Source organism: Hyaena hyaena, unplaced genomic scaffold (genome assembly GCF_003009895.1).
Source record: "Hyaena hyaena isolate Hyena2069 unplaced genomic scaffold, ASM300989v1 scaffold_1179, whole genome shotgun sequence".
NCBI lineage: Eukaryota > Metazoa > Chordata > Mammalia > Carnivora > Hyaenidae > Hyaena > Hyaena hyaena.
In genome coordinates, this window is record NW_024081811.1 from 465,740 (window position 1) to 490,204 (window position 24,465).

Sequence of the window (24,465 nt, forward strand, 5' to 3'; positions counted from 1 at the left end):
GTATGAGCCATGTATTATCTATGCATATGTTAAGACGGTCAGAACATTTAGTATGTCATGCTCCATACCAGCCCCAAATAATATATGTGACACATAATAAAGGTTTAACTTGGGATGGAGAACTAAATTCTGCTTTTATTGTTATTTTTAAAAATGTATTTGCCTTTAAATGTGATGTTCACATGAAGTCTCTGCATATTTTCACAGTCCTTTGAAATCAGGCCTTCATATGGAAACATCAAATAGCTATGCAACATTACCATGTGTAAGCACAAGCAACATTCTATTAGCCCAAGTAGGGTTCAACTTCCTCATGCCATTCATGTTCCTTTTTGTCACAGTGTTGCTAATGAATATTGAAGCTGAAGACAGAAAATAAAGTGCCGGAGACAAGGTCAATAGGTTACAACAGTAGCATATTATAAAATGCCCATAAAATCTTTCTTTGAGCCCAGGAGTCATAATGGTGAAGTGGAAGATGAAGAGTCCCCCCTTCACTTAGGAAGGCATTTTTCTTCTAATTAGCATGTGTCAACCAGGGCTGAGGGGAAAAATGCATGATGATATATCAAACAATGCAATGGAGATGCTATCTATGGAGTACAAGGTTAACAAAATCTATAAGGGTATTTACACATATTTATTTTTATTACTATTGTTTTTGTCTCTGTCCCTTCATGAATGTAAAGGATCTGGTTTTCTAGAAACAAAAGGTCAGAGCTGGAAAGAAATTAGAAATAATTTAGTCTGGTCTCTTCATTTTTAAAGATGAGGATGCTGCAGTTGAAAGAGGTCAAGGGAATTGCTTAAGTTCACGTAACGAGCAAGAGCAGAAATAAGGAGAGAGTGTCAGCCCTCCCATTGTGTTCTATTCTGTGACCTGAATGACCCACAAATCAAGCACATATTCAAAGAAAATTTCAACTATGATACCTTGAACATTTTATTGACCCCACTACTGATGACGAATAGTTTCAAATATCTCAACCATTTTCAGACCAAATTCTAATATTATTCTATGTAGCTGTGCAGCAAAGTGAGGTAAAATAGGAACAGTTCAAATGCTTGACCACTACATTGGAGTGAGATGTCCCTAATTTCAAATCTAAGATCTACAGCTTCTGTTTATGTGACCTTGGATAAATTACTTGATTTCTCTGTGCCTGAGTTGTCTCATTTGGAAAATTTGAATTATCATAGTCCCAAAGTGGTATGGTTGTCGTGATGGTTAGATGTGTGTAGGTGAAATGTTTATAAAACTATGAAGTCCAAAATTAGTCCTAAATATATATTAGAGGCTATTATGATTTATTATTATTATTAATGATAATAAAGAGTACTTTCCTTGACTTGCACTTGGATATAGCCCATTAGACTGATAAATTCATCTAACTTCTACAAGAGTGTGCTTTCTATCTCTGGACAATAAAGAGGCATAAGAAGAGATTGGTCAATTTTCATATAATAATTGAACACGGACCAAAACATTCCACCTCACTGGCTTCAAACGCTTAGGCAGATGGTCTGTTTTGACATATTGGATTCCAAATCCTTTTGCACTCTTGTAAAGTTCAATCAAATGAAAACCACATTTTAAGTCATGGTACATGGAGTCAAATATTTGGCCATAGTTGAAATGCAAGAGTTAGCTCAGACTAAATAACCGTTGGAAGACAATCATTATCACAACAAAGGACTTCTTTTATGCAAAATGTAATTAAACGACCTATTCTGGCTAGATGCTCTATAGTACAATATATTGTTAATATAGTTGGTCCCTGGACTGTAAGAACACTCTTCACTCACCAAAAATAAAGAATTTAACTTTAGGGGCTATCCACTTAAATTTTGTTAGCATCCTATATGTGTAACATATACTACTACATCCTACTAAGCTGTATTCTGGGAAGAACTGCTCAGAGGCCGCTTGAGCCACTCTCTTGATACATATATGGTAGTCAGAAGACTCCCACTCTAGGAAATCCTAGAAAAATCATTTAAGGACAATGCGTGTAAATGCTGCATTGATAAAGGTAAAATCTTTTCAGATATTAGTTTCACTTTTTTTGTTTTTGTTTTTTTAAGTGCCACATAAAAATCTGCATTGCCCTTATCATGTTTCCATAAAATAACGCATGACACTGATGGAATTATATTTTGGTAAAAATGATCCAACTACAGGGATCATGAAAATGTCTTCTTTGTTCCACCTTCTAACCAACGTTCAAATGTAATGGCAATACACCATTTGGAATAGCCAGGGGCCCTAATTACCAAATAGAACACTTTAGCTGAAAGCAGATTTTGAACTAAGAAACAAACAACTAATTGATTTACAAATGACTTGAGGTCCAAAATTTAATTTGTAAGTAACTCAGGGACTTAAATATCCCATGAGAACTATTGACTGGTAGAATCATAAAATAATCATAATAGTAACAATTTATAATGAAGATAGGCCAATAGTTAGATTAGTTTTCTTTCTCAATGGAGACTCTGCTATAGAAAGCTTTTAACGACATTCTCTTTGATTAATGTTTGCATTACCTACAATTTATTGGTCACTTGCTTTGCTGAATCTTTTCAGGAAAATATTACATATAATGATGTTTCTTCAGTTATATCTCCATAAAACATATCTAGATTACAAACTGGACAATAGAAGATGCACTCACACTGATCACAGATGTGTCTGCCAATGTGGTGCTCTAAGACAGACAAATTTACAACTGAGTTCCTAGAAAATAAATTTGTGACTCCTCACAGAGTACCTGGATGGGCATTTAAAGTCTATCCCCAAGGCCCTCTTCCCATATTACAACATCAACACATCAGTCTTCACAGTTAGATAAAAGGAATCTGATGAGGACCACGTTAACATTTATGTTGGGCTTAAATAAAACATGAAACTAACATCTTGAAAGAGTCTGAGTTGAGCAAGGCAGCATTCACACCACGCTATTCAAGAATTATTCATGAAGCTTCAGTGCTTCTCAAGATTTTAGTTGCTTATATCTGATTTTACTTAAAGTTCTTCATTGCAATGATTGTTTTCAGATATTTCATCTACTGAGATAGGAAATGTGCAATAACAGGAAGACGCAGTTTGAGCACCTAATGATATCTAAATGCCTTAATTGCCTGATCATCTTCCTTCCTGCGTGTTAAATATCTCTATTTGTTGGAATGGGGAGGGTGTCGGTGAAGGAAAGGGGAAGGCTTACATTTAGGAAGAGCAGATTAAACAGAATGATTTTATTTAGAAAAATGAAGGCTAATGGTCTCCTGGGTTCAGAGTTCAGTAAAGCCCGAGTCATTTTCTAATGACTTTGTCATACATATTTTGGCTTTATCTTTAAGCAAAGACCCACCGAACAAGGTTTATAAGATGCCATACTCAAAACTTCCTGGCTGGAACTAGAAGAGAAAGCGATCTCTTTCCTTGGGTTTCTCCTCCCCTCTACTCAAAACTTCCTCAGTCTCCAGGGAGAAAATGCATGGTACAAATTGACGCTCCCTGACACCCTTCAGCCCCAGAAGTGGCTCTGTCCCAACCTGGTCTCTGAGAATTACTTGTGAAGTAAGTTTTTCTCTCTCAGTAAACAAAATTCCTCTTCTTCCAGGAATTCCCTATAGTCCTAATTTGCTAAGTCAGAAGCCAAAGCCCCCTCAGTAACAACAGACGGTTATATCTATTTCTTCAGTGGTTTATAGTTTTCAAGGCACTTCCACATACATTTTCTCATTTGATAATGATGAATATTTAGTTCTATTGAAAGCATATGTTAGACTGGGAAAGGGACTGTGGCAGATGTGACATTTATGGGATTTCACACAGGGCAGAAATTAGCATGAGGAAGCCAAGGCTGTTCAAGTGTGTAAGACTCAGTCCATAATCAGAGACAGGGTGTCATTTGTATTTACATGCAGACATAACTGGAAATGCTGATCATGAAACATTCAGCAACATTATTCCTCTCTTCTCTCTCTCTCTCTCTCTTTTTAATGTTGGCATGCATTTTTAACTCTGGCGATATCCAAAATAATTTGTGCAACTTTAAAAGATAGAAAGCATTTTAACCCAAACTGTGCATTAGTTAATAAAAAGAAGAGAAAAAAGAGCATCGGACATATAAATGCAAAATTATTCTTTCAGTCAGAGTGCTTTATTCAGTTTGAAATTAAAGTGTTTAATGGAGGGAGGGTATATGGAAGCCGTTTTTGTGATTAGATGTGTATCATGATATTTATACTTTGCAAAGACATACAGCTTTTCACCTATGGCACTAAATTCTCTCTATCATTTTTTTCATATTGAATTACTATATCACTGTGCTAATGCTTTTTATGAAGAAAATAGCCATTGTATTTTTTTCAAAGCCTTACAAACTCTACCTAAAAGATTTTATTTTTCAGAAACAAAATGGTAAATATGTCTCCCTAGAGTTTAACTTTATATGCCTTTACAGTTTTTTATGTGACTATGTATATTCTATCAAATAAAAATATTCAATGACATTTTTTGAGAAAATCTGATTCTGAATATCTTTTTTTGGATATGCATTTTGGTGTAATAAATCATATTCAGAAAATGTGCACAACTAATAAATGGATTAAGTCAATTAATTATTGAAAAGTGAATATACTTGGGGCACCTGGGTGGCTCAGCCAGTTAAGTGGAAGACTCTTGATTCTGGCTTAGATCATGACCTTACGGTTCCTGAGATCAAGTTTTACATCACACTACACACTAACAGAGCGCAGAGCCTGCTTCTGATTCCCTCTCTCTCTCTCTCTCTCTCTCTCTCTCTCCCTCTCTCTGCCCCTCCTCTGTTCATGCTTGCTCTCCATCAAAATAAATAAATAAACTTTAAAAAAGTGAAAATACCTGTCACAATGCAGATCAAATTTGTACATTACTGGTGCCCCAAAAACTTCCTTTATGCTCTATCCCAGTCGTCATAACCCCTAAAGAAAACTCTATGACATCTGAACATATATTAATTTTGCCAATTAAAAATTTATACCAGTGGAGTTATACAATATGTACAGATTTGATCTGTATGTGTCTTTATATTTAAGGGGATTTTTTTTATAGGCAGTATATACTTAGGTCTTGCTTTTCTTCTTTTGAATCAACTCTGACCATCTCTACTTTTAAAATGGATTTCTAAACCATATACATTTAAAGTGATTATTAATACAATTGAGTTTAAATCTACTATCTTCCTCTTTCTTTTCTATTTTTCAGATTTGTTTCTTTTTTACTTTTGGGTCAATGACTCATTTTATCACTGATTCTCCTTTTGTTTTTTCATCTTCAATAGATTCCTTTGCTATGTCTTCCATTTTGTTCATCTTTGCAATATATAATATGTTGATCATCACACTCAATACATTTTCCGTTTCAAGTATTATAAGCCTAATGTCTAAAGATTGATTTGGTTCTATTTTTTATGTCTTCAATTAACATGTCCAATTGTTCCTCTAGTTTATTAAGCATATGGAATACAGTTTATTTCACTTTTATTGCATTAGCCAACTAATTGTATCATTTGTGTCAGATCTTGGCCAATTTAAATCCATTGTACTCTATTATATATCATGTATTCTTGGATGTGACAACGCTACTTAGAACATTCTGATATTCTGAATTGTCCTTTCAACTTTTTTCTTTTTTTTCTTTTTTTAAGTGAGACCAGTCAGCATTTACTCTAGAGTTAGTTTTCATTCACTGCTGAGACATGACCCTTTTCTGTATTCCATTTGCTGTCCTGTAAATGATGAGTTTTTTCACTTCGACTGGTGGGAAAAGACTTTATTTCTGGTACCATGAAATTTCTGGGCATTGTTCCCTCTGAATCTTTTAAATTGTTCTATGCTAGCTGTCATTAGTTTCCTTATATCTGTGTGCTACCAGTACTCAATTGAACATAAGAGGAAACTCTACAGATCTCTGTTGTCCACCTTTGGGAAGCTATCTGCTCTCTGATACTCTGCCCAGCAAACTTGATTTGCTTTTGTTCCCAACCCTGTCTTCTTAACTCTTAGCCTGACAGGATTTTCCTAAATTCTTCCTCCTTTCACCATGACTTGGAAACTTTCTATAGGCAGTAAGTTTGGGCAACTGTAGGCATCGCCTTATTTTCCATATTTCTGGGAAAACTAGCCTTCACTGCCTCATCATGGCTAAAAGTAAAAGTCTCTCTCTCTCTTTTTTTTTTTAGTAGTTGTAGATGGATGCTAGACTGGGTTAAATAACAGTTCGATGTGTAAAAGGAAGATTTATATACAGAAAAGGAAACATCTCTTCTTTTGTCAGGCTGCTTGTGTGGAGGACTGGTCGATCTATTGGTCTGTATTTGGGCTTTGTTTTCCATTCTTTAGGGTTAGTGCATTATAGTTTTCAAATGGAGGGTGGAATCATTAGCCTTCCTTTGGTAGGCTTTAGGTTCTGAGAGTCTTAATGGTTTGTCACAGTCATTGGAATCACTTCAGTGCCCACTGATAAGTATTAACAGAGCTAGAGAAGAGAAAGAAACCCTGGAGGAATCCAAGCCCTTACACTATTGAGGCAGAGGGTTTCTGTAATGGTAAAGCAGCTTGAGAATGGAAAAGCAAACCTGCTAAAGTACAGATGTGAGGGCAGAAATATGAGGGCAGAGCTTCCTGCAAGAAACCCCCCACCTCAGACTCTCTTGGCCTGACTACCTTTCCTGTTACAGTTCTATCCTGAAAGCACTTGGTGAAAAGACTTGTCAGATGAGGGTGGATTGTCTTTTCTGTCTGTGGCTCTTAGGGATTCTAAGTTGCCATGTCAGTTCACCCTTGAACTTTAAAAATTCATTGAAAGTTAAGGAGTTTTTTTTCTTTTAAGTCACATCTATAGTGATTTTTTCTTTTTTTCCCTTTTCCACTGCTCCACTAAGGGTGGCAGCAGCCATGAGTTTCTTCTTTCCTAGGATGGGCTCAACACTCAATTTTTAGTTAATCAGATTTCTTCACATTCTTAGTTCTCTGTTAGGATTTACAAACATGATTTTGTGAGTTATCCAGAATACTGGAATTGCTAAGAGAGGAGCAACTTCTCCTGCAGCTTTCTGTATCTTAGAGAAAGTGTAAGTCTCTGCCTGGTAATCTTTGATCAAACGTCACAATGTAAATGTAAAAGCACAGAGTAAGAATGGTGCTATCTTCCCTCAGAGATGATTGAGCTTTTGTTTGTCTGGGAGATTATTGGACCATTGTCTGAATGTCTTGATCCAATTAATAGGTAAATTAACTCAGGATGGAGTTTTAGACTGTTCCACTTCCTGCATGCTTTAACTCCTAGAATTAGGTTGTTCTAGGATTGAAATTGAAAGCCTCATGAGTTTACCAGGGCTTGTGGTCCCCAGAAGATACTAGAGTTTGTTTTCCTTCCTTACCATTGTGAGGCTGCCAACTGCTAGGCTTTTTAACTTCTAAACCTCAGTCTTCTACAAAAATTTTCACTTCTGGAGCACCTGGATGGCTCAGTTGGTTAAGCATCCGACTTCAGCTCGGGTCATAATCTCACCGTTGCCAAGTCGGAACCCTGTGTCAGGTTCTGGCTGACAGCTCAGAGACTGGAGCCTGTTTCAGATTCTGTCTCCTTCTCTGTCTCTGCCCCTCCCAAAGTTGTGCTCTATCTCTCAAAAATAATCATTAAAAAACTTTTTTACCTCTTAATCCTTGAATTTGTAAGTTGGCAAATGTGTGATCAAACTGAACAAAATAACAGATTGATCTTTATTCCTCAAGACATAGAAGACTTGGAATCCTCCATTCGTATTTGGGGGGTGTTTTCCCAGCCCTAGAAGACCACTACAAGCTCTGAGGTACAACTTTCATTTCTGTGCCTCACTCTGAGAATCAGGAAATGCACTAAGATAGAAAAAGAACGTATAAAAATAGCGGCAGGGGTGCCTGGGTGGCTCAGTCAGTTAAGCATGCAACTTCAGCTCTAGTCATATCTCATGGTTCATGGGTTCAAGCTCCATGTTGGGCTCTGTGTTGACAGCTCAGATTTGGAGCCTGCTTTGGATTCTGCATCTCCTGCTCTCTCTGTTCCTCCTCCACCTGTGCTCTGTCTCCCCAAAATAAATAAACATTAAAAAAAAATAGAGGCATTGTTTCAGTCTGTGACTCCCTCTCTCTCTCTGACCCTCCCCTGCTCACGCTGTCTCTCTCTCTCATAGAAATAAATGAAAATATTTAAAAAAAAAAAAATAGAGGCAAATACTGGGTTCAACTCAATGCACTCTCCTTTTCTCCTGTATCTTGGTTTGCTTTCTGATGCCTTCAAAAACTATTTTATGGTCATTGCAAGTGAGAGATTTAGTATGATAATAGACCCTCTATCACATCATGAAGTAAAGATTTTAATGATAACTTATGATTCAAAGTTGTTTTTACATTTGACAACTTAAGCTCCCCACATCATGAAAAGTGATGAGCCAAAGTAATCTTTGTGAATTCCATAAGAATTTCACTAATATGAAAAGTTATAATGCACATGTCCGATGAATACACACATAGTATGCCATTAATGCTGTGAGTCAGAACACCTAAGTTTAATATTGTCTGATTCCTATAACTTGCTTGAATTCATACCAACTAATGGAAACTGCGAATTCACAACTCTAAGTATCTGTTTAATCCAAACTTTATTTCAATTTTATTTTAAAAATAAAATAAAAATTTATTTTTCCTGGCATTAATAAATAGAATATTTATTCAAATATTGGACTAAGTTGTAGCTATTTCCAATTCTTGCTTCCCCTTACCTACCATAATAGTTCATGTTTTCAGTCCTAGGAGTAGTGCCTATTCACTCCAACATTTCTCAAATATATTCTTTTCTCCCTTCTTCCCTCTGCCAGAGATAATTATTATTATCTCTCTTAATTTTTGGCTCCCTGATTCCGCTCTCAGTGCATCAATCTTAAAGTTACTGCGTTATCTTTTCAAAACATAAATATTACTATTATTACTACTTCATTCTTATTTTAAAGTTTGTTACAAGCTCAACACATAAAACAGAAAGCAATGACTTCTTTTTTAGGACAGTAACCAGTTTGTGTAGGGGTTTTATAAGACAGGCTAACTTTTTTGTCTTAATGTCTGTCTCCAGACCCATGACCTTGTCTATGAGCTACAGTAAAGTACCCCTAAGTTATTATATTTACAAGCAAAATTATATGTCTTTGTCTGAAATGCTCTTTGAGCAAAATCCCTCTCTTTCTGAGTCTTGAGATCTCCTCTGTGAAGATTTTCCTTAAAAAACTCTCATTATACATTCCTTCCTCTGCTCTTCCATGACTCTTTATATGGATCTGCCATAATACTTATTCATGGTCTTTTTGTGAATGTTTATTATTCTCCAGAGATGTCTCCTGATCATTCTCTTAATTCCATCTTTCATTCATTGATTGTATCCATACCCACGCCTCTATCTGCTCTGTATATATAAATTAATATTAATTGTATCTCTAAATTCTCTTTCCCTTGAGCTTCAGAATTTTATGCAAATTGATTTTTTTCAATTCCTCTGCTATATGCTTTACTTACTCCATGTGTAAAATTGAACCTATTATCTACTGATTCTCATGTTATAGTCTCTATGTTCTTCAATCATATTACTGGATAGCCACTTCTTTAGCCAAGAAAAATTTCCAATTTCTCAATTCATCCCTTTCCTTTGTTTCCTGTATCCATTAAATTGCCAAATTCTGTTGAGCCTCTATCAGAAAAGTTATTTAATTCTGCTAACTTCTCTTCATTTTCACCATCATTGGTCCAGTTTGAATCATCACTGTTTTCTAAAGCGTCATCATTCTACCAATGTCATGAAGGCTATCACTTAAACATGGATCTGATATAACTTCTGCTTAAAACCTTAAAGAAATGTCTGAGGCTAAAAAGTTAGCTCCCAAATTTGATGTATAAGACACTGGATTATTGTTCCAGTTTGATCTTGCTTTAACCACATCCTCTCCTCCTAAAAAAAACTTTGTATTTACTAATATCCAAACAAAGACATTGTATATTCACATTATTTTTTCTACCTGAGAGCATTACTTTCTTCAACTGGCTAATCTTCTTCCATTTGCAAGATCCTGATCAATTTTATTCCTCCCTATGAAGAAATATACAATTTCCACAGTCAAAGTTGTTGCTCTTTCATTCTACAAATATTAACTCAATGTCAGCTTTGTACCAGGTGCCATTATATGTGCTTAGAATACTTTAACAAATAAAACAGGGATTTCTGTCCTTGTGAATCTTGTGTTCTAGTGGGAAAGAAAGAAAAGGGAATTGGATAGGTAGGAGTTTTCAAAAGGATGGTCAATAAGATGGCCTCAATGAGAAGGTGATATGTAAAAACAGACTTCAAGGAGCTGGAGGGGTAAAACAAATGACAGTTAAGAAAGAGTAGTGTAGGCAAGGAAGTAAAAAAACCTCAGGAAGGGGAACGTGTGCCATGTTTGAGGAACAACAAAAAAGCTGGATTAGAGTATGCAGAAGGAAAGAATAAGAGACAGGAGTCATAAAGTTAGACAGAAAAACAATTAGATATGGTCTTATCAGAATTTTTACTTTAACCTTGAGTAAACTTGTGAGCAATGCAGGATTTTGAGAGATAAAATGGTCTACTCTAAATTATCAAAGGATAAGTTTGGTTCACAAAGAACTTTAGGCTCAACTTTATTTTAATATTTAAAATAATATATTTAACTGTCATACTAAGTCTCATATATCTCTGCCTCCATATTCTAAAGTTCTCAAAAATAAGAACCACGTTTTATGTCTCTGTGCCCAGAGACAGAAGGTGGTACATACCCAGGACATAGCATGTGGCCAAAAGTTCAGATGTAGATTTCAATACAAAATATGGCCTGTCCAGGGTGTTTCAGGCACACAGATAGATGCTGTTGCATAATAATTCAACTCACAATAGAAGTCAGAGGTAATTCAATGTAGGTCCTGCTGACAGCACACATTTAACGTACTGTTATTTCATTCGCCTTTGGATGACTTTAAATTATCATCTGCTGCTACATACTCCTACTCTGGACCAAGAAATATATCTTTCCACATATCACCTGAAACCCCTGTATGATATGAGCCAGACTGGGGATGATGAGAGAAAAGGAACTTTGAGGCCCTAATAAGACCTGTCATTATTGTGAGACTTTATGCATCTTTAGCTCTTCATTCACAAGAATCCTAAGTGTTATGTAATACCATTTTTTAAAATGATTATTTATTTTTGAGGGTGGGGAGGGGCAGAGAGAGGGAGACAGGATCTGAAGCCAGCTCTGCACTGATAGCAGAGATACTAATGCAGGGCTTGAACTCACAAACCATGCGATCACCAAGAGTTGAATGCTTAACTTACAGAGCCACGCAGGTGCCAATTTCATTATGAAAATGAAAATGGTAAAACTCAATAAGAATTAGGATTTGAACCCAAGGCTATCACTTGCAGAATTTCAATGTCTTTTCTGCATCATCACTCCACCAAGAGAAAGTCTCTACATTACAGAGAATTTATGCATCTATATTATAGAGCTAGGTATCTTGACATATATTCATAGACCTAATCACACTTATACAGTACTTACTTGAAAAAAAAATACTGCCGCATTTAGGAAAACTGCCTTGTATTTAAAAACAATGGATTGTGTCAGTGGCAAAGGATGAGATTTTGGCATCTGTAAAGAACTAAAGATTGGTTTATTGGCTTATTCTCCTCAATCTGGAAATTCTGACTACTTCAGTAAGATACCTTATCAATTTCTCACTTTGGCTTTAATGTGCCTCTTAGAATGCTTTGAAAGATACATGGGGCTCTAAATTGCAACCTTGGTTCTTTTTACCTTCTCATAGTAGAAATAAACTTAAGCAATTTTTCATTCTTTCAGCTTCTTCCTGTTACCTGAGTGCACTCCTTGTCCAAGGCCACTCTATTCTCACCTGAAGAATAGTGCCTATCACTGCCTCAAATGGCTCTGGCGAGGGGCAATTCTAAAAGATATATAAGAATAATTCAAACCAATGGTGTATGTATAGAAAGGTAGATAGATATACACATACATACACGTATATGTACATACATTTACAGGATAGGCTGTTTGTATGTATGTGTAAGTATATTTATACTTAGTTGTTAAAAACCCTAAGCTCAGAGATAAGATAAACTGAGATTGGAATTTCAACTCTATTACTTTAGTAGCATTAACATCAGCAAGTGACAAGATCCCTGAAATTCAGTCTTCACATCTGAAGGAGCACTGCTGCCATCCTTAAAAGTTATTACAAGGATATTAAGGTACAATAAAATGAAAAGCAACAGTGGAGGCTAATATTACTCATTTAATAACAGTATCTTCTAAACAGTTAATGACTAGGACCTACATGTTAATATCTAGTATTTCCATGTGCCAATTGCATTAACTTCAATAACTGAAAACAAAGTACAGGTCAATATATAATCAGTTTTCATAATGAAGCATTGTAATGCAATCGCTTATGCAAATAGGGTGTTTGCATAACACTATAAAACTCTTTTGTTTTATAGTCTTTGCTATAAACTGAAAATCTCAGAGTGGCAATGCATCCACATTTCGAAGGAACTTGCTTCTCCACAATTCCTCTTGGCAGTTGACTATTCTTTCCAATTTTCTGTGATTTACACATCTGTCCATTGTGATGGGAAGCCATGCCTATAGGTGGACAGAGGTGGGCCACACATCGATCTCTGTGACATGCCATTAGCCATCTTCTTTCACTTAATACTATCTGACGAGCCCTGACCAGTTCAATTTTCCCACTGAAGACACTGTGTTTAATAGAATTAAAACACCCTCTGCTCTTATGCCATGTTTTATGTTTAGGCAGATTCAAAGTTGTCTCTTCTTTGAATCTGTCTATTTTAGGTCATTTTAGCTAATTCTCAGTTCCTTTTTAATCCCTACACAAAATGAATAGCAAAACACTAGCCTGGGTAAAATTTGTCAGTCATTCTTTTGGAAGTTTAGAGTGCTAACTCAACCATGATGTTGAATTGTTCAGAACCCTAGTAGTTTGGAATGTTTATCATTGTTGTTGTTTGCAACAGAATTATGAATTCATGCTTTAAAATGTGTCATTTTAGTTTTGTCAATGGAAAATAATTTCAGCTTATTTTGAAATTTTTTTCCTCTAAATCGACATATGGTAGGGATAAGAGAGTTGTAGTGACCCAGAATCAACTCATTTCACAGAAAAAGTCTACAACTTATTGTTTACTTTTTTTTACTTTTGCTTACTAGGATAAAGTTTCAGCCATAAAATTAAACATCTATTTGTAAACAGATACCAAAATTTCCCTGATGAGCAACTCTGTCATTTCTTCAGAAGAGCAAGTTTACTAGGGAAATGAAAAACTAAATTTTATCAAAAAAGCATTTTGTTGAGAAACAAACACAGTATAAGTCACTGCACTGATATGTATTTAATGAATATTAGTATTTTATTTCTCTCCCTCTTTCTTGTTCCCCTTCTTATCCACCTACATGATACGAATGCATTGTATCTTTTAATGTCTAAAATAAGCATCTCAGGGAGCATTTGGTAGCATCAGTCTATTCTTGAGGAACATAAGGCAGGAAAAAAATTTAACAATGTTATACACATAAATATTCTGACTTTTGCCTGTTTCCTTCCCATATAGCTCCAGGATATTGAAAGCAATTGTTAGCATTTGGTTCACCATTTTTAGTTACCTCTCATTAGTGTCTAAAAGGACTCATTTGCAAAATAATAATGGAAATGGTAACAACAACAAAACAAGAATAACCCAAACTGATGAATGGCATAGTAATAGCAAGGAAGCTCAATGAGATGACCACTCAATCACTAGGACTTTATATAGATTATGCAATTTGCACATATTTGTGTATGTGAATGTGTGTGTGTGTGTGTGTTCACGCGCGCATGAATGTGTGGATATAGGTGGGTGAATGTATAAATCCCAGTGTTCAATGGCTTTCCACTGAATAAATGGAAATGAAAAATGCTGAATACCAGACTGCCTTTATCCTACAAATTCCCCTCTGCCTCCTTCATCTTTCATACTATATTGTTTGGATGTATTAAACATACTCTTCTTTGATGGCAGTAATTATATCTCTCTACATTCTATCTACAGAAAACTCGCCTTAAATGCCAGTGTTGGGATACAGAATGAGGTGCCCCTAGAGGTGCCTCTTTGCAGGCAGATTATTTCAAGCTGAAACTAATCAAGCACAAAAGACTCAGGAAGAAACTGACCTTCCCCCTACCTGCCTAAAAGAATTTATATAAGGGAACTGCTCCAGAAAGTCGGTTATCACCATAGGTAACTATAGTATAACATGAAATATGTATGGTAGACGGGGAGGAATTTTTTTTTTTTTACAAATAGTTTATTGTCAAATTAGTTTCCACAGAACACTCAGTGCTCATCCCCACAAGTGCCCTCCTCCATGCCCATCCCCCCTCCCCCCCACATCCATCAGTCCTCAGTTTTTGTCAGCATTCAAGAGTATCTCATGGTTTGCCTCTCTCCCTTTCCCCCACCATTTCCGCCCTTCTTCTCCCCCTTGTTCCTCCGTCAAGTTCCTCCTAATCCTCCTATACGTGCAAAGATATGATATTTGTCCTTCTCTGCCTGACTTATTTCGCTCAGCATAACACCCTCAAGGTCCATCCATGTTGCTACACATGGCCAGATTTCATTGTTTCTCATTGCCATGTAGTATTCCATGGTATAGATAAACCACATCTTCTTGATCCATTCATCTGTTGATGGACACTTAGGCTCTTTCCATGTTTTAGCTATTGTGGAGAGTGCTGCTATGAACATTGGGGTACATGTGCTCCTATGCCTCAGCATTTCTGTATCCCTTGGGTAAATTCCTAGCAGTGCTATTGCTGGGTCATAAGGGAGTTCTATTGTTAGTTTCCTGAGGAACCTCCACACTGTTTTCCAGAGGGGCTGTACCAGTTTACATTCCCACCAACAGTGTAGGAGGGTGCCCGTTTCTCCACATCCTCGCCAGCATCTAGAGTTCTCTGATTTGCTCATTTTAGCCACTCTGACTGGCGTGAGGTGGTATCTCAGTGTGGTTTTGATTTGTATTTCCCTGATGAGGAGGGATGCTGAGCATCGTTTCATGTGTCTGTTGGCCATCTGGATGTCCTCTTTGGAGAAGTGTCTGTTCATGTCTTCTGCCCATTTCTTCACTGGGTTGTTTGTTTTTCGGGCGTGTAGTTTGGTGAGTTCCTTATAGATTCTGGATATTAACCCTTTATCTGATATGTCATTTGCAACTATCTTTTCCCATTCCGTTGGTTGCCTATTAATTTTCTGGGTTGTTTCCTTGGCTGTGCAGAAGCTTTTAATCTTGATGAGGTCCCAACAGTTTATTTTTGCTCTTGATTCCCTTGCTTTTGGGGATGTGTCAAGTAAGAAGTTGCTGCGGTGGAGGTCAAGGAGGTTGTTTCCTGCTTTCTCCTCTAGGGTGTTGATAGTTTCCTGTCTCACGTTCAGGTCCTTTATCCATTTTGAGTTGATTTTTGTGCATGGTGTGAGAAAATGATCTAGTTTCATTCTTCTGCATGTTGCTGTCCAGTTCTCCCAACACCATCTGTTAAAAAGGCTGTCTTTTTTCCATTGGATATTCTTTCCTGCTTTGTCAAAGATCAGTTGGCTGTATACTTTTGGGTCCACTTCTGAGTTCTCAATTCTGTTCCATTGGTCTATGTGTCTGTTTTTGTGCCAATACCATACTGTCTTGAGGATGACAGCTTTGTAGTAGAGGCTGAAGTCTGGGATGGTGATACCTCCCGTTTTGGTTTTATTTTTCAGTATTACTTTGGCTATTCGGGGTCTTTTGTGGTTCCATACAAATTTTTGGATAGTTTGTTCTAGTTTTGAGAAGTATGCTGGTGCAATTTTGATTGGAATTGCATTGAATGTGTAGAGTGCTTTAGGTAGTAATGACATCTTAACTATATTTATTCTTCCTATCCATGAGCATGGAATGTTTTTCCATTTCTTTGTGTCTTCTTCAATTTCCTTCATAAGTTTTCTATAGTTTTCATCATACAGATCTCTTGTATCCTTGGTTAGGTTTATTCCGAGGTATTTTATGGTTTTTTGTGCAATTGTGAATGGGATCAGTTTCTTGATTTCTCTTTCTGTTGCTTCATTATTGGTGTATAAAAATGCAACCGATTTCTGTACGTTGATTTTGTACCCTGCAACTTGGCTGAATTCTTGGATCAGTTCTAGTAGGCTTCTGGTGGAGTCTGTCGGGTTTTCTATGTAGAGTATCATGTCATCTGCGAAGAGTGAAAGTTTGACTTCCTCTTTGCCAATTCTGATGCCTTTGATTTCCTTTTGTTGTCTGATGGCTGATGCTAGGACTTCCAGCACTATGTTAAACAACAGTGGTGAGAGTGGACATCCCTGTCGTGTTCCTGATCTCAGGGGGAAAGCTCTCAGTTTTTCCCCGTTGAGGATGATGTTAGCTGAAGGCTTCTCATAGATGGCTTTGATGATGTTTAAGTAGGTTCCTTCTATCCCAACTTTCTCGAGAGTCTTTATTAAGAAGGGATGCTGTATTTTGTCAAATGCTTTTTCTGCATCTATTGACAGGATCATATGGTTTTTATCTTTTCTTTTATTGATATGATGTATCACATTGATTGATTTGCGAATGTTGAACCAGCCCTGTAACCCAGGAATGAATCCCACTTGATCTTGGTGGATGATTCTTTTGATATGCTGCTGGATTCGATTTGCAAGGATCTTGTTGAGAATTTTTGCATCCGTATTCATCAAGGATATTGGCCTATAGTTCTCTTTTTTTGCTGGATCTCTGTCTGGCTTTGGAATCAGAGTGATGCTGGCTTCATAAAATGAGTCCGGGAGTTTTCCTTCGACTTCTATTTTTTGGAATAGCTTGAGAAGAATTGGGATTAATTCTGTTTTAAATGTCTGGTAGAATTCCCCAGGGAAACCATCAGGTTAGAAGGGGAGGAATTTAGCAGAATCTGTTAAAATTCCTCTCTATGCCCCATTGTTTCTATATGTGCCCACAAACATTTGTTTATCAAAAATTTACTTTTTCATATTCTTGTGAATTGCTTTTTTTCTCTCTGAAATCTCAGATGTCTATGCCCTTCTCCTTAGTTCAAGATGACAAATAGATACTTCATTTTGCTAGTCTGTCTTTGGAATCTCATGTTTATGTTCAGAGAAACACCAGTTTTTCTGAAATTTTTCTTGGTTGATGTATTTATTTCTTCTTGCTTCTACAATAAGTTAACATAAATTTCCTGGCTTAGAACAACATGAATCAATTATCTGAAGGTTCTATAGGTCAGAAATCTCACTGGGCTAAAATCAAGGTGTTGGTAGGACTGCTTTCATTCTGGAAGCTCTAAAGGAGAATAATTTCCTTGTCTTTGTCTATTCTAAAGTTGACCTGAATCCCTTGGTTTCTGTTCTTTTCCTCCCCATTCAAAGGCAGCAGTGTAGCATCGTCAACTATCTTGCTGATTCTGACCCTCTTAAAATCCCTCTGTAATTACATTAGACCAACCAGATTAATCATAGATAATCTTTCCATGTCAAGATCCTTGATATAACCACATCTTCAAAGAATAGTTTCTTTTGCTATGCAAGGTAATATATTCACAGTTTCTGGGGATGATTACATGGGCGTCTTTGGAGGGAAAACATTCTGCCTACCAAAGATAGAAACCAATCTCATTTCTCTCGTTATATTTTCATTAAGTGTTTAGAGCACTTTTACATGTAAAGTGTAATACAGATGTATGCACATTGTTTTGTGGTGTGGTTTCATTTCATTATATCCCTAAAGGTTAAAATCCCAGAGAGCATTGAGATATTAATCTCTTCAATTCTATTTTATGATAGTTGACATATCCCTAACTCTTGAATGCCTTTTGATTCCTACAACATCCAACATGAGTTCAGTTTGTTAAACTGAATTTCAAAGTGTTGAGAGTAATCATATTAAACTATGAGTTAGGCAGAACAACAGAAGCAATGAATAATAGAGTTACCTTGTCAATTGATGTTTTTTTGTTATGAGGAATAATAAGATTGGCAACAATATAACTCCAATATGTGGTCTTTCACCAAAATTAAGTCTAGAAAGTGATTTTGGGGGGTGTTGGAATATTTTCTAAATAGGTGTGTTTTCTAGGACATAATGCCATCAAATTTGAGGGGCAAATACCTATCATAGCTGTTGAGAAAAAATTAGAGTCACTTAAGTCTCATCTTTAATCTTAATTGCTTTCTAAGATCAGTCTTGGGATCAGAGGGTGATTACTGTGCTTCTATCTCATATGGAAAGATTTAAACTATCTATAGAATATATTCCAAACCACTGTCAATAATAAATTTGTTTGATGCCTATTTTAGAATTAAAGGAGGAATTAGTCAGAAAGATAAATAATATCCCTGGTCTCAATTTCTAGAGGAGTGAAGAGTTGTATTCATTCAGGGTCCATGGTTAGGGGAGATAACAGAGAACATGATAGATGTTTTCTTCAGATGCAGAGAAAAATAGTTGAGTTTTCCTACTCATCATGGTCATCATCATGCCTGCCACCCAGAAGAATTTCAAAGACTTAGACAGATATTTTGAATCTCCTTAGTTCTCTACAAAGAGAAATATATCTCGTTTTGAAGAAATAAAAACACAACATTTTCTGATTCAAAGTCTTGTGCTAGTTTTTCCCCAAACTATTCCCTGTGACCTCCCTAAGAGACTTTCACTAATATCCTCAATTTTCAAATACAGATATTAAGCAAAAGAGGTTAAATAACATGGAAAATGTAAAATCACTAATACGAATAAATTATTTAAGTGCCTAAAAAGATAGCACTAAGAAAAACCATTAATTTTTAAATAAATAAATTGTTAAATTAGCCATCAAAAATACCCGTCATATTGAAAACATATTGTAGGTTAAATTTTCTTACTTTGCAATAGCTGTTATATGGGTACCAATGTTTCCTGAAAAGGATATTCAATTTTAAACTAAATAAGTTACTTATGGCCAAATTATTAGAAAAGTTAACTATAAAAAGTCTTCCAATCTATTATAAAAACTGACATTTTAAAGCTTTTTAATATATTTGATATGATGTAAATTTAGACCTCTGAAAATCAAAGTGTCAGACTAGAACCTACAAAGATTAAAAATAAAATCAACCTCCTTCCTATTAAATGTATTTTATACAAATTTAATTTGTTTCCAGAATGTCTATTTTAAAACCTGCTGTCATCATTTAACAAAATCTAGTAAGGTTGACTCCTCATCAAACAGTGTTCTTCTTTGCCAAGGAGTAGAATTCTGGGCAAAGAAGAACACTATTTGATGAGGAGACATTTCAATATGTTTCTGAATGACAGGTGGGATAGTTACATTTATGTGTCAACTCAGCTGGAACGTAGCACTGGATATGTGGTAAAACATTCTGTATGTTACCATGAGTTGTTTTGTGATGTAACTGACATCTGAAGTGATGAACTTTGAATAAAGTAGACTGATCTCCATAATGTGATGGGCCTCATCTAATCAGTTGAAAACATTAATTAAACAAAGTTTGACCTCCCACAAGCAAGAGGGAATTCTGCCAGTAGATAACCTCTGGACTTGAATTGCAGATTCTTAATTTACCAACGTCTATAACTCTGTGAGCCAGTTCCTTAACATAATTATAAATAAAACACACACACACACACACACACACGTGTACACAAACTACACAAACCCTCTTAGTTCTGTTCTCTAGAGAACCTTGACTAATACAAAGAGACAAGGGGGTGATTTACGTCCCATAAAAAATGAAATAGAAAACAATGGATCACAAATAAAGTATAGCATCCAAAGTAGTATCCACTCTAAAGATGAAAAGTGACTAGCATGGGTGAGACAAGGAAACTAACATCTCTTAGCTACCAAAAATTGTACTTCTTGCTTCAAAATTTAACCCCCCTTAGCCTTCTTGGGAGATATTCATTATCACCTTTAATTTTGAAGTAATGATATCAAGACCTGTAAAGCTAAATAATATACAGTCTCAAGCAACCGCAACATTTTGAAGAAATGCATACATTAGACCATTTTTATGGTTGTGCTTTTTAGTTTACCTAGCATCTAAGACCTCATCTGATGACACTCTACACATCCACCCAAAACCATTACTGCTACCTAACCAGATTTTTAGGTGTGAAGCTTATATATCTTGGACTAACTGCTACATTAAACTCAAGATGCATTACTGGTTTGTTTCACAGTTGAAGGTCCCTAATGAATTTTCACATCACCACTAGTTTATGGGATATAATTCATGTGAAGTGTCATAAATATAAATGCATATATGGCATTCAGGTATCGTTTATATGTAGTTCTAAATCATTGCACATATAGCTGAATCAATTATTGAAAATTAACATTCGGGGGGGGGAGTGATTTCATACCTACGGACATCATGCTTGGCTCTTGCAATGGAAAGAAACCTTCTCCAATGGCCCCTCTGTGGCTGTGGTTTATTACCTCAATGATTTTGTTGCTCGTTGTAACCCAATATGTATGTTAGTATACCTTAAGGAATAGGTTGTCGTCCGATTTATTAGCTGGAGTATCTTACATCTTTCAATGGTAGGGAAAATTTTATATTGACATATCCAGAGTTTTTATTGAAGTTATATTAGTCCTATCTATCAGAGATATGCTAGAAAATCTATAACTTCCACCAAAACGTTGCCCATGTGAGCAATTCAGTTTATGAAGTGCAATCTTCTAAGGCAGGCTTAGGGCCTCGTGATTCATTTTTCAACCTATGTGATGTTTAATGATTTTGTCAAAATAAAAACTAATATACAGTTCTATGTCCATCATCAAATTATGCCATTCAATTTATAGCTTACACTATGAAAAAAGACATCCAGATATGGAGGTATGAGGAGTAGGAAATAGCTCCAGTCTATGCAACTCTCCTTCCTTTTGACACAGATATTTGTAGCAGGTGAGAAGTTATTTGGCTTATTATTACACTGGGAATTTTTTAGAACAGAGTAATGACATTGTTTCATTATGTCAAACATGTAAATATCTACCTAGGGTATACTGTTGGACCAAAAAAAAAAAAAGATTATTAAAAAAAATGAAACTATATAAAACAAGAGGGAAAAGGATTGAAAGGTCTTTATCACAGTGTTTAAACCAATCTTAAATCCCATTTTCTAAACTACTGAGCAGTAATTCCCAAACACATTCATTTTTCTTAGCCATCACAGAACACCAAAAAGCATTCTTGCAAGTTGTGTGTGTGTGTGTGTGTGTGTGTGTGTGTGTGTGTGTGCGTTGTGAGTTCATGCAAGCACAGACATTTTAAAAGGCTGAATATAATTCATATTCTATTTTAATCTCATTTTTTACATATTATTTTCTTAAGAATTAGATATTGTTAAAGAATGTCAAGGAATGAACACTTCAGTAACTAAAAAAGGAGAAAAATAATATAGTTTTCTGTTTGGAGGATACGATTTCTGCAAATAAAGTTTACACTGGTTATTTAGATAATGGTATTCCTAAATCATCCCTAATGATAAATCTAGTGTATTTTCACCTTTTGAATTGATGAAAAGCAACCTTACTTTTCAGGTAGGTTAATTTTCTGAGATTCTTTTCTTTCCTCTTCCTACAGAGTGAGGGATTTAACATTTGACAATATCATTCCAAGATCCTTTACATTAGTTTGTGTGTGTGTGGTACCACTGTGAGACATACAGGGATTTAGACCTACTCTGTAGCCCCCTACAAATATTAAACCAGGTTCACTGTAAAGGCACATGTTAAGATGTTTCATGATCATGCATGAAGACATTTTTATTTTAACATTCTGAGAAAGTATATAAAGCTTGGAATGATTCAACAACTAGCCCAGAGCCTCACAGTTAATTAGTAGGGAATTTAGAATCATATTCAGATTTGTCAGAGTCAAAAGCCCATGTTCTTTATGGAATATCACACAGATTCTGGAAGTTTCAGAATGCCAACTGTAATGGGGCAAAACCACAGACACATGTCAGATTTAGCATTTATCACCAGAATGTTCAGCACAAAGCATCGATCCCACTGCATACTAGACCCTGCCACTAATCATTTTGCCTTTTTCTCATATGCAGCACATGACTCCAAAAACAAGGCTCATGTGGAAATGGAATTTACATATTCAATTATGTATCTGTTCCTGGATGTATTAAAACAGATTCATCTTTAATACCATTCTAACCAAACCTGTTTATTACTGGTAACCAGTCAGTTTATCAAGAGGAAACAGGTAAGGGTTAAAAATAGAATCTTAGGATTTTGTCATCAATATTATGGCTCAAGAGCAATGGAATGTTGGAGATTCTGGGAAACAAAAGCTATCACACAGATAAATTAATAGTTTAGAGTTTCAAAACAGAAGTGCTCTAGGAGAAAAAGTCATCAGTTCAAGTCATATATAAGCATACCTCTTTTTAAGTTTATTTATTTATTTTGAGAGAGAGAATGCACATACATGCATGTGGTGGGGGAAGGGGGACACAGAGAGAGTGAGAGTGAGAGGAGAGACAATTCCAAGCAGGCTCTATGCTGTCACTGCAGAGCCGAATGTGGGGCTTGAGCTCACGAATTGTGAGATTATGACTTGAGCTGAGATCCAGAATCAGATGCTTAACCCACCAAGCCACTGAGGCACCCCCCAGCATACCTCCTTTTTATTGCATTTTGCTTCATTGCACTTTGCAGATACTGCATTTTTCTTTACAAAGTAAAGTTTTGCGGCAACTCTGCAGTGAACAAGTCTACCAGCATCACTTTTCCAACAGGATTTGCTCACTTTGTGTCTCTTTGTCACATTTTGGTAATTATCACAATATTTCAAACTTTTTCATTATTATTATATTTGTTATGGTGATCTGTGGTCAGTGATCTTCGATGTTACTATTATAATTGTTTTGGAGCACTGAAAACCATGCCCTTTAAAATGGCAAACTTAACTGATAAACGTTGTATGTGTTCTGACCCCAGATGTGGTAGAAACAGTAAACCAGAATTAGAAGTGGAGCCTGGAGATGGGACTGAATTGCTGCAATCTCATGATAAAACTTTAATGGCTGAGGAGTTGTTTCTTATGTATGAGCACAAAAGTGGTTCTTGAGATGGAATCTACTCCTGGTGAGGATGCTGTGGAGATTGTTGAAATGACAACAATGGATTTAGAATATTCTGTAAACTGAGTTGGTAAAGAGGCAGCAGGCTTTGAGAGGGCTGACTCCAATTTTGAAAGAAGTTCTACTGTGGGTAAAATCCTATCAAACAGCATAGCATGCCACAGAGAAATCATTCATGAAAGGAAGAGTCAATTGATGCAGCAAATTCCACTGGTGTCTTTTCTAAGAAATTGCCACAGCCACCCCAGACTCCAGCAACCAACACCCTGGTCAGTCAGCAGCCATCAACATCGAGGCATGACTCTCCATCCACACCAAGATTATGACATGATGAAAGCCCCAATGATGACTAGCACTCTTTTTATTATCCATGAATTATTTCTTTCTTTCAGAAAACTCCGTGCCTTTATTGGCCAAATAGGCTACCTCAGAGGGACAAAGTTGGAGGAGTGGGTGGCTCCGATGGGGGGCTTACCATGCTTCACAAGCTTAGTGGTGAGGGAGAACTCACCCAAGTAGTGGCCAATCATCTCAGGCTTGATTTCCACCTGGTTGGAGGCCTTGCCATTGTAGACACCCACCATGTTGCCTGCCGTCTCAGGCACGATGATCATGTCCTGAAGGTGGGCCTTAACTACCTTGGGCTTCTCCATTAGGGAGGCCTCCTTCGTAGCCTTGTGTGGTTGCTTCAGCAGTGAGTGCTGCTTCCTCTGCACACTCCAATTCAGCCTCTGCTGCTGAAAGACACTGTGCAGCTGCGTCAGCTGTTGATAGGACATGCTCAGCAGCTGCTGGAGGTCCAAGCTTCAACAGGTGAACTTCCTTCTGTTGCTCTACTTCTACCATCTTGTCAACTCTTCGGGAAGGACTATTTTTTTTTTTAATATTTTTATTTANAGTTGCAGGATACAAAATCAACGTACAGAAAATCTGTTGCATTCTTTTTTTTTTTTTAATTTTTTAAATGTATTATTTATTTCTAGGAGAGAGAGAGAGAGACAGCGTGAGCAGGGGAGGGTCAGAGAGAGAGGGAGTCACAGACTGAAACAGGCTCCAGGCTCTGAGCCGGCAGTCAGCACAGAGCCCGACGCGGGGCTCGAACCCACGAACCGCGAGATCATGACCTAAGCGAAAGTCGGACGCT

General features: G+C 36.5%; 1 protein-coding gene across 1 annotated transcript; it reads right to left on the reverse strand.

The window, feature by feature from the left end:
• Nucleotides 1–23,651: 23,651 nt before the first annotated feature.
• LOC120224478 (40S ribosomal protein S15-like) lies at nucleotides 23,652–24,130 on the reverse strand. Its single transcript, XM_039222709.1, has one exon. It carries the CDS (start codon nucleotides 24,098–24,100, stop codon nucleotides 23,744–23,746), a length of 357 nt encoding a protein of 118 aa, XP_039078640.1. The 5' UTR covers nucleotides 24,101–24,130; the 3' UTR covers nucleotides 23,652–23,743.
• Between the last annotated feature and the right edge of the window lie 335 nt (nucleotides 24,131–24,465).